The sequence below is a fragment of the Monodelphis domestica genome, chromosome 6 (assembly GCF_027887165.1).
Source record: "Monodelphis domestica isolate mMonDom1 chromosome 6, mMonDom1.pri, whole genome shotgun sequence".
NCBI classification, from domain to species: domain Eukaryota; kingdom Metazoa; phylum Chordata; class Mammalia; order Didelphimorphia; family Didelphidae; genus Monodelphis; species Monodelphis domestica.
In genome coordinates this window covers 21,910,716-21,921,910 of record NC_077232.1, presented here as the reverse complement: position 1 = coordinate 21,921,910, position 11,195 = coordinate 21,910,716, and the positions used below count along the sequence as shown (strand labels likewise).

The 11,195-nt window shown below is 35.2% G+C and overlaps 1 protein-coding gene across 1 annotated transcript; it reads left to right on the top strand.

Moving 5' to 3' along the window:
- The first annotated feature begins 9,197 nt into the window (after positions 1–9,197).
- Positions 9,198–10,157, top strand: LOC100021065 (olfactory receptor 1038-like). The gene has a single exon (XM_003341525.2). It carries the CDS (start codon positions 9,198–9,200, stop codon positions 10,155–10,157), a length of 960 nt encoding a protein of 319 aa, XP_003341573.2.
- Positions 10,158–11,195: the final 1,038 nt, after the last annotated feature.

Genomic DNA, 11,195 nt, shown 5'->3' with positions numbered 1-11,195 from the left:
ATGCCCGTTATCACCTTTATTATTTAATATTGTAATAGAAACTCTAGAAGTAGCATTTAGAAAAGAAAAAGAAATCGAAAGCATTAAAAAAGGCAAGGAAGAGACCAAGTTATAACTCTTTGAGGATGACATAATGGTCTACTTAAAGAATCCTAGAGAATCAACCAAAAAGCTAGTCAAAATAATCAACAATTTTAGCAATGCTGCAGGATACAAAATAAACCCACATAAGTCATCAGCATTTTTATATATTTCCAACACAGCTCAGCAGCAAGAATTAGAAAGAAAAATCCCATTCAAAATCACCTTAGACAAAATAAAATATGTAGGAATCGATCTCCCAAGACAAGCACAGGAACTATATGAACACAACTACAAAACACTCTCCACACAACTAAAACTAGACCTCAGCAATTAGAAAAACATTAACTGATCATGGGTAGGATGAACCAATAAAATAAAAATGACCATCCTAAGCAAACTTATTCATTTATTTAGTGCCATACCCATTGAACTTCCAAAATATTATTTTTACTGATTTAGAAAAAAAACATAACAAAGTTTGTTAGGAAAAATAAAGGACCAAGGATATCCAGGGAAATAATGGGAAAAAATACAAAGGAAGGTGGCCTTGCAGCCCCAGATCTTAGACTATATTATAAAGCAGTGGTCATCAATATAATTTGGTACTTGAAGGAGACAGAAAGGAGAATCAGTGGAATACACTTGGGGTAAATGACATCCACAAAACAGTATATGACAAACCCAAAGACCCCACCTTCTGGGACAAAAACCAACTCTTTGACAAAAACTACTGCAAAAACTAAAAGACAGTGTGGGAGAGATTAGGTTAGAATTAACACCTCACAAACTACACCAAGATAAACTCAGAATGGGTGAATGACTTGAACATAAAGAAGAAACTATAAGCAAATTAGATGAATTTTAATATGAACACAGAATAATATACATGTCAGACCTGTAGGAAGGGTAAGACTTTAAAACCAAGCAAGACATAGAAAGAGTCACAAAATATAAAATAAACAATTTTGAATATATCAAATTAAAAAGTTCTTGTAGAAACAAAAGCAATGTAACCAAAATGAAAAGGGAAGCAACAAATTTGGAAACAATCTTCATAAGAAAAACCTCAGACAAAAGTCTAATTAATCATATTTACAAAGAGCTAAATTAATTATACAAAATTCAAGCCATTCTCCAATTGATAAATAGGCAAGGGACATAAACAGGCAGTTTTCTGCCAAAGAAATCAAAACTATTAATAAGCAAATGAAAAAGTGCTCTAAGTCTCCTATAATCAGAGAGATGCAAATCAAAACAACTCTGAGGTAGCCCCTCACACCTGAAAGACTGGGTAACATGACAGCAAAGGAAAGTAATGAATGCTGGAGGGGATATGGAAAAGTCGGAACATTAATTCATTGCTTTTAGGGTTGTGAATTGATCAAACCATTTTGGAGGGCAATTTGGAACTATGCCCAAAGGGTGATAAAAGACCATGTTCCCTTTGATCCAGCCATAGCACTGCTGGGTTTGTACCGCAAAGAGATAATAAGGAACAAGACCTGTACAAGAATATTCATAACTGTGCTCTTTGTGGTGGCCAAAAATTTGTAAATGAGGGAATGCCCTTCAATTGGAGAATGGCTGAACAAATTGTGATATATGTTGATGATGGAATACTACTGTGTTAAAAGGTGTAATAAATTGGAGGAATCCCATGGAGAGTGGAACAACCTCCAGGAAGTGATGCAGAGAAAAAGGAGCAGAACCAGGAAAACATTGTACACAGAGACTGATACACTGTGGTACAATCGAATGTAATGGACTTCTCCATTAGTGTCAATACAAAGTCCCTGAACATTCTACAGGGATCTAGAAGAAAAAAACACTAGCTACAAGCAGAGGACAAATTCTGGGAGTAAAAACACCAAGGAAAAGCAACTGCTTGACTACAGGTGTTGAGGGTTCATCACTGAGGAAAGACTCTTAATGATCACCCTAATACAAATACCAACAACATGAAAATGTGTTAGAATCAAGGACACATGTAAGACCCAGTGGAATGATGCGTCAGCTATGGAAGGAGTGGTAGGAGGTGGGGAGGAAAAGAAAATGATCTTGTTTCCAATGAATAATGTGTGAAAATGAAGAAATAAAATAAGGTTTAAAAAAATAATTCCTCTATCCAATATAGAGAAATAGAGTTGAAATTTTAAAATTTAATACTATTCACCTCATAGTTAAAGAATATAAATGCTTTTAGTAAAAATAATCAAAATTATGCATAGGCACAGGGAATAATTAGTGGTCTAAACCATTACAATTTAAAGAAATGCAAAGTAAAGCAAATCATCTATTAACTTGTACCTATCAGATTAGTTAACATTTTAGAAAAGGGGAATGACCAGTTCTACAAATAATGTGGAAAAATTGGGATACTAAAAAACCATTGGTTGGATTGTGAAATTGTCCAAACATTTTGGAGAACAATTTGGAACTATACTTAAAAAACTATCAAATTGTAAATAATCTTTGATCCAACAATAGCAGTACTAAGTCTGTATCTCAAAGTTATCAAAAGGAAATGGGAAGTGAAAAGAATCTGCATACCTATGCAAACTTTACTGTACAATACTATTCATACTTTGTTATTGACTTGACCTTTAATTTCATAAAACTATTTATCTTGGTACAGTTTTTAATGTCTCCATTTTAGTATGTTTTGAGAATTGCATAAAACTATAATTGTATGTGCCTTTGTTTCACATTAAGTAAAGTGGGAATAGGGGGGCAAAATTTCAGTCATTTGACAATACAAGGATTTTGGTGGCAAGGACATTATTATCTGGTATTTTAGTGCTTATAACTGAAATGACTACAAATGTAGTAGTCTGTCTGCGCATTGGTTACTAAGTCCTAGACTGTCATAAAGCTCCTGATGGAGGTGGTAGGGGAAGTGATGTTGATGGCCACCTGGTACAAGATGCTTTCTGTTTCTCCCAGTGTTCCTAACTGCTATATAACTTCCCATGGGAGGATTTCAGTACCAGTAATAGTGACATCAAGTGCTCCACTCTATCAAATCTTCCATCAAATGGCACTAAATTATCCTAACAATTTCCTACTGTCACTCTTGATTCTTGATTCTTTCTCTTTAATGTACTGGATGGTTCAACCAAGTTGATGTTCTTGCTGTTCTTCTTGAGAAAAAAATTTTTTTTTCTCTCCATTCCATTGTATAGAGCAGAATTGGTGAAGATTTTCAACTTTGCATGCCCAAACTGCAACTTCAAGCTGCCTGTGGGCCCCCTGTATCAACCCAGAGAGAAGAAGAGGGAAGAAGTGCTCATTTTGGGCTGCTCGATGGAGGCAAGGCAGGAAATGCAAAAAAAAAATATCCTTAAGTACCAGTAAGAGAGGGAATGGAGCTCCTCCTCCAGTGCTGGTTCCTCACATGTGCAAATGCTTCACTGGTAGATGGTATAACCTATTTTTTTGTGCAATGAATGCAATTCTCTGAAAGTTGTATTTTTAGTTTTAAAATATAAATATACTAATCTACTACAAAATAAAATCTAACTAGCCAACATAATCCTTCACAGTGCAAATATATGCCACAGAACTCGAATCAAGCAGCCAAACTGGGCCAGAAAGAACAAGAGCTCAAAGGGCCAAGCATGAGTAAAATGAACATCTAGTAAGGAAACCTGGACCAGAAATCTAAGTGTAAGCAAAACCCTGGCCTAGTCTGAGCAAGGGGAGCTGGGCAAGTTAAAACAAAAATAATATACTTTCTCACAATCCTCTATCTGTCTATCTATCTATCTATCTATCTATCTATCTATCTATCTATCTATCTATCTATCTATCTATCCATCTATCTGTCTGTCTGTCTGTCTGTCTCCCTTATAATGTCATAACTCAGTCCCTAGATAGGATATCTTTAATTAGAGAGTGGTCATTAAGGAAATTACCTCAGAGAGATTTCAAGTCCTCCCTTTGCACTTCATCACAAAAAGAGGGAGGCCTCAATAGGACAACCAAGAAACCCTCTTCTTCTCTTCCAGTTGATGGCAACATTCCCAATACAGGAGTTGCTTGGTTGATTTTGTTACCCAATAAAGTCCCTACATATTTTACAGATATGTAGGGAATAAGTTTCCACTCTGCCAATTTTTACAACTTCACAAAAGAAGGGAGGACCCAATCCAGTTTTATAGACTTGGGAGTGATGATTTTATGCTTTTAAAAAAATCAAACTATTCTGGGTTGCCTGAAAGGAAATCATTTCTCAAAAAAAAATCTTAATTGAATATTAATCTACCTCACATTCTCCATTCACTCTTCATATAGAATTCAAAGCTTAAGTTAAGTAGAGACTCTTATATGACACTTCTCTTAATCTCCCAGGCCACCATCACACATGTTGCAGAGATAATGGAATTTCACTATTAATTACCTTGTAATTTCTTTATGTATATACTGTTTATCAGTTTCCCCTATAGAATTGAAGTTACTAGAGAGAAAGCTTTTGTTTTCTAGGCTTTCTGCTATATGAAATAAATTATTTAGGGGATATTGATCCTGAACATAGAATGTAGCCCTGGCATCAGCATCACGATCACTGGGAGCCTCAACTATGATTATCAACATGAACATCAATATACAATATCACCACAGAGGAGGAGCTAGAGGAGTTTAAAGGGCAGGCCCAGGAAGGAGAGGGTCATTTTAACTTTTGCTCTTGAAAAGAATGACTCCCTGAACTGGAACTTGGCAAGCAGCAGCAAAGCCTGGAGGTGACCAAGTTGGGCTGAAATCTGGGACCTGATCTTCCCTTAAATTAGTAAAACTGAAATATCTCTCTCTGTCTCTCTCTCTTTCTCTTCTCTTCTCTTCTTTCACTCACTCTCACTTTAAAATTAATAAATGTTTATAAATCAGGTGCTTAACCTCCAGATCACTTTTTTATTTGTTCCAGTGCCACATGGCTAGAACATGAATAAACCCTTAACCTGAGATTCGTGACTAATCACTTCCTCTAATTCACTTATAAAAACATGATTAAATCAGCCAGTGACAGATATATTAATTATTTCAATTTTGTTAGTGATCTCAATTAATGCTCAAAATGATCTAATGAGGCAAACCTTTCCCAAAATGGAAGTCTATCTAAATTCATACATATGATTAAAAGTGGAAGTGTGAGATACAACCGAGGCCTTTTGCCTTCTGTCCAGTATTCTTTTCACAACACAATATCCAAAACTGACTAATTTAAGGTAAAATGGAATTAGGTCCCACAAATATGGGTTGGATGCATCCATTCCTTAATGATTCTGAAGCATGTAAATACAATTAAGGAAGATGTGTTCTTTATTCCCTTGAGAACCGTGATTTGTTTTAACCCTCATAGCATTTTATGCTTGTTCCCAAAGGGAAAGAAGAAAAAATAAATCACTCAGTTTTCAGAATGATTTTGTGCACAGGTAGAACAATTTTATTTCTAACAGTGATGACAGGTAGACTGGGTAAATCCAGCCTCTTTATCTCCCTTCTAGATTGTTCTACATTTCCTTGGGAAAGGTGTGAGTAAAGTGAACATTTATTCTGGGGAATCTGAAATAACCTATACTAGAGCTAAAATATTTAAAAAATAATTGGAGGAGTTTTTTAGCTTATCGGAATAAGAGTGACCAGAAAAAAAGAGCAATAATCAGTCATGGAATCCTCAAACTTGAGGAGTGGAAAAGATATTGATAAGTAGTAGCACAGTTGAGTGGAAGGAGCTCTAAAGTTGATGACCGAAGACCAGGATTTGACTTCTACTTCTGAGCCTTTATTGTTTTGTCCTGCCCAAGTTATTTCAGGTTTTTTAGCCTTAATTTCAACTGTCACATGCGAATGTTAATGCCTATACTACATTCCTTCCAGGTTTGTAAAGAGGGGACAGAGGGTATAAAAATTTACAAAGTACCTTTTTGAAATGTACTGTTGGAATGCGTGTGTTTACATGTATTATTTTGTTTGAACTCAAAATAGAAGGGACGTTCTCTGGAAAGTATAAAACACTTTAAAAATGTGTAGTTAACATTACCTACTCCATCTATCCTAAGACTATTTATTTTCTTTTCCCTTTTCTGTTTCCCATGGGTTTTTGTAACATTGTTTTAGATCGGCATCCTCTCTATCAATCTTTCCTTCAAGAAATAATTCATCATTTTCAAACTTGCAACTAAAATAAACGATACCTTCACCACATATAACTCATCTACCTGTGAGTATAAAGACATATTCAGTAAGAAGATTTATTAAAGACTTCATTTGATCTGTGATCTAATTCATGTGGGAATAATCTTGAGTGGTTCAGATAGCAAGTCACCCACATCTAATGTGCCCTATCAAATTGTCAGTGATTTGATATCATGGGATCTCATTCTCTCAACCATGATTGCCTAAATATCTCAAATTCAACATTTTAAAAATGGAATTCAATTTTTTAAACAACCAAACATCCCTATACCAGATGGCCTTCTCTCTGCTGAGTAAACCTTAATATGTTTTTGTCATCTATATTGAAAACCAAAGAATCATTATTGAATACCTGCTGTCCCTCACCAAACTCCCCTATTCCATTCAGTTAATGTGTTGCCCTGGCTTGTAATTTTTTTCCTCTATTTCATATCACAATCATTTCCCTATCCTCTCCCAAATCTTCCTACCCAAGAAGCCCCATGAGGATGTTAGAAGTCTGCCTCTAGATTTCTTGAAATTATCTTAGTTATAGTACAACCTGCCAACTATCCATATGCTATCCTTCACTCCCAATATATTACTCTTTCCAAATCATGCTTTTAGTAATACATTATGGCATTTTGAATAATATTTCATTAGTAATAGGTGGCAATCTAATCCTATAAGTCATGGTAAAGCTCTGGATAAACTGAGTCATGAAATTCATTGCACATTCTATGTGGTTTAAGACTAAGGAAATCTCAATACTCTTTGATAGTAAATTCACAGAAAGTAAAACCTGCCAACTGGTTTGTAGGAATATGAAATTTGACATTTCCAAAATGACCTTCATAGCACTACTTCCTCAATTTATCTTTCTCCCTATGCTTGCTAAAATAAATGCCAGCATATAGAAGATAGATTAGAATAGAGGCAGCTGCACTAGAAGGCTATTGCAATAGTTCAGATGAACAGCAAGGGAGCGAATGTAGAAGATGGCTGTACCAGTAGAGAGAAGGACACATATTCAAAAAATATTGGGGGCAGAAAGATGTCAAGATTTAGCCCATTGTTGGATACATGAGATAAAAGAGATTAAAGAGTCAATTTTAATATTAAGATTATGATCTTAGGTGACTGAGAGTATAGTTCTTTCCCCATGATGGGGATATTTGAAAAAGATGTGATATTAGGAGAAAAGATAATGAGGTCTATTTTACACATGGGTCTGAAATGAAGTCATTAGGACATTTAGTTTAAAATGTTCAATATGTGATTTGTAATATAAGATTAGAACTCAGTACAGCAACCAAGGCACAATATATACATTTGGAAGGCAAATTTTTATGAAATGTTTATTATGTCTTCTGAAATTTGATGGAACAATGTTAAAAGGCATGTCAAGAAAGAAATTTCATGAAAAACGAGAGAGGAGATAGTATCCAGCAAGACTCTTCATTCTAGCCAAATCGGTCTATAGTCTATTCCCTGACATTGATATTCCACTTCTCTTTTGCTCTATCTATGTCCTTGTAGAAACAGCCCCATATAGCTGGAATGGTGTTCCTCTTCATTATTGTTTATCTAAAGAATTAACTTCCTTAAAGTCCATCTCAGATGCTTCTTCTTAGGTATATGCATACATATTCATATACACATATATTACATATATATATATATACATTATTCACATACTTGCATACAAGAACATCTCTTATCTTGCCTCACTAAGCCCTAAGCACTCCACATAACGTGTTTACTTTGTCTTTGTGACCTTTAGAACAAATTGTTCCCCTCTATCCCTTCCAGTGAGGAGGGGGGGTGTCTATTTCAGGCATTTGTGTAAAAAATATTATAGAAAGTACATTAAGGAACTATTACTACTAATTCCCCCATGTAGTAATCCCACATTTTTACCTGTGAAAAATGGATGAAAAAGAAGCTAAGTGATTTACTGGAGGCTACAAGGCTTGTGGCAAGACCAGGATGAAATTAACATTATGTCCCTTCCAAATGGACCTCCTCATCTCCACTTAGAATTTCCATATTCCTTGAAAACCTTAATTCCATTGATAATTCTTAAAGGAGACTTTCCCTGATCATCCCATCATCCCCATCATGCCATCTCCTGAAAATATCTTGTTTGCTTTGTATTTTGAATTTACTTATATGGATTCATGCTGATTTTTCATTAGGGAATCTAAGCTGCTTGAAATGAGACAATTTTATAGTTTTCAATGTATCTTTCAATGTAACAATTAACAGAGTTGTTTAAATAAAATAGGCTCTAAATTCTTGAGGTTTTTTTAATAGATTTTAATAGATTGATTTTTAATAATTATGTAGCCCTCAAGAGAGGCAACTAGGAAATGCAGTTGATTGAGCACCAGATCTGAAGTCAGTGAGTTAAAATCAAGCCTCAGGCATGCATCTGCTATTTCACCCAGGACAAGTTATTTAACCTCTTACTGCCAGAGGCTGGGGATACTATAGGGGAAATAACAGTATCCATTTTTTGGATTTATTTTGAGTATTAAATGAGATTTGTAAAATACTTAAGGCACAGTGCCTGGCATATAGTAGATACTTACTTTATACCTCTCTTTTCCCATCCCTCCACTTCAATTTATAATTAATTGTTCAGTAACAATAAGATGATGAATTGGTTTTGTAGCCTTTTAGGCTTTGTGAAGTGCTTCAAATGTCTCATTTATTCAAGCAGAGATCAAACTCTCTGATTTCAACATGTTCACTCCTGTTCTAAGCACACAATGAGTGACCTTAATGCCTAAATGAGTGAAAAAGCAGGGGCAGGGGGAATTTCATATCTAGTAAATGTGGAATGGCCAGGGAACTCTGATTTTCCATATGCATATATTCCACCAACATTCATGTGGTATTTCATTCTTCTTTCCATGCAGATTACACCCATGGAATAGATGGCAAAATTCAACTTTACTCAAGTGACAGAATTTATTCTCAAAGGGATCACAGACCGTCCGGAGCTCCAGGCACCACTCTTTGTGATTTTCTTAGCCATCTACATAGTCACTGTGGTAGGGAACCTTGGACTAATTATATTAATCAGGATGGACTCTCGACTTCATACACCTATGTACTTCTTCCTTAGTCATTTAGCTTTTGTTGACTTCTGCTATTCCTCAGTAATCACACCCAAGATGATGGCAAATTTTGTAGTGGAGAAAAATACCATTTCATTCAATGCTTGTGCAACCCAACTAGGATGTTTTATTTCATCTATAATAGCAGAGTCTTATATTTTAGCTTCCATGGCCTATGATCGTTATGTAGCTATTTGTCATCCACTGCTTTACTCGGTCATTATGTCTCCAAAACTCTGTATGCTCATAGTTGTTTTACTTTATGTATACAGTTTCTTGGTTTCACTGTCTAACACTATTGTCACTTTCCGTTTGTTTTACTGTGGCAGCAATGTCATCAATTATTTTTATTGTGATGATGTTTCTCTCATGCCTCTGTCATGCTCAAATACTCACACAAAACAGATGCTCTTTTTATCTTTTGCTGGATTTAACACTATTTCTACTTTATTGATTATCATCATCTCCTATATTTTTATCATTGCTGCCATCTTGAGGATTCGTTCTGCAGAGGGCAGGTTCAAAGCTTTCTCTACCTGTGGCTCCCATATGGTGACTATCACCATTTTATATGGTACAATGATCTTTATGTACCTGCAACCAAAATCGAAAGACTCCCTGGAAACAGACAAAATAGCACCTGTGATTTACACAGTAGTCATTCCCATGTTGAATCCTGTAATTTACAGTTTAAGGAACAAAGACGTGAAAGAGGCCCTAAAGAAGACTCTAGTTAAAGGATGTAATACACTAAAAATGCTTCAATCTAGAATGTGAAGGTGTTTAAAAAGCAGTTGAGAGAAAAATACATTTTCCATTCATTTCAGGTGCCTTCATTAAGTTGAGTTCTGTGTCTCATTCAATCATTCATTCATTCATTCATTCATTATGTTGCTGTCATCTCAAGCTTTTTTCATCATAGAAATTAATACTGTACTCTAGAGGAGGTTGTGATAGTTCAGAGGTGCCAATCAGGTCATTCTTGACCTCATTATCAGCCAATTTAATGCTTTAAAGAGCCATGATATTGTGGTGAACATTCCATCCTTTACAACTTAACAGAAATATTCACTTGGAGATGCTATGGCTAAAGAAAGCCACCTGTATATAAGCCACTTGGTGGTATAATCAAAAAAGGAGACTCTAGAATCAAATGACAAAGCTGCAATCTCATTTCTTATGGTTTTTTCGTTGCCTGTCCTGAGGAAGTTCTTGGAGCTTGCTGGACCTTTGCTTCCCCATTTTTAAAGTAATGAGATTAAAGTTATTGCCTTCTGGAGACCCCTCTGGCTCTGCTTTAAATCTATGGTCTTTAGGATCTGGATTGGATTGAGCTAGAATAATTTTCAGATAGAGAAAATACCAAGTGAAGTAATAGAATTCATTCTTGAAATAATTCTGGCACTGGAAAATGTGTCAAAGCTTAACCTCTCTTAGCACACGTTTAAGATGTGAATACTTTTATCATGAGATAAATTTTTGTTCGTTCTTCTGAGATAAAATTTTACTCATTAAATATGCACATAAATATGGATAAGTAAATTTAATCAATAAACATGTCCATAGATATCTAATTAGCTACTAGGACTAAATGCATTCTATGCATGTTTCTGTGTGTGTGGTTTCAGATGCCATAGTTTAAGATCATCACTAAGCTATGGAACATTCAGAAAAGTATTACAAGTTAAACTATTTATATTGCTTTATGTATGACTTATGAGAAAGAACCCTATCCACATTCAGAGGAACAATTGTGGAAGTAGAAACACAGAAGAAAAACAACTGCTTGATCTCATGGGTTAATGGGGATATGCC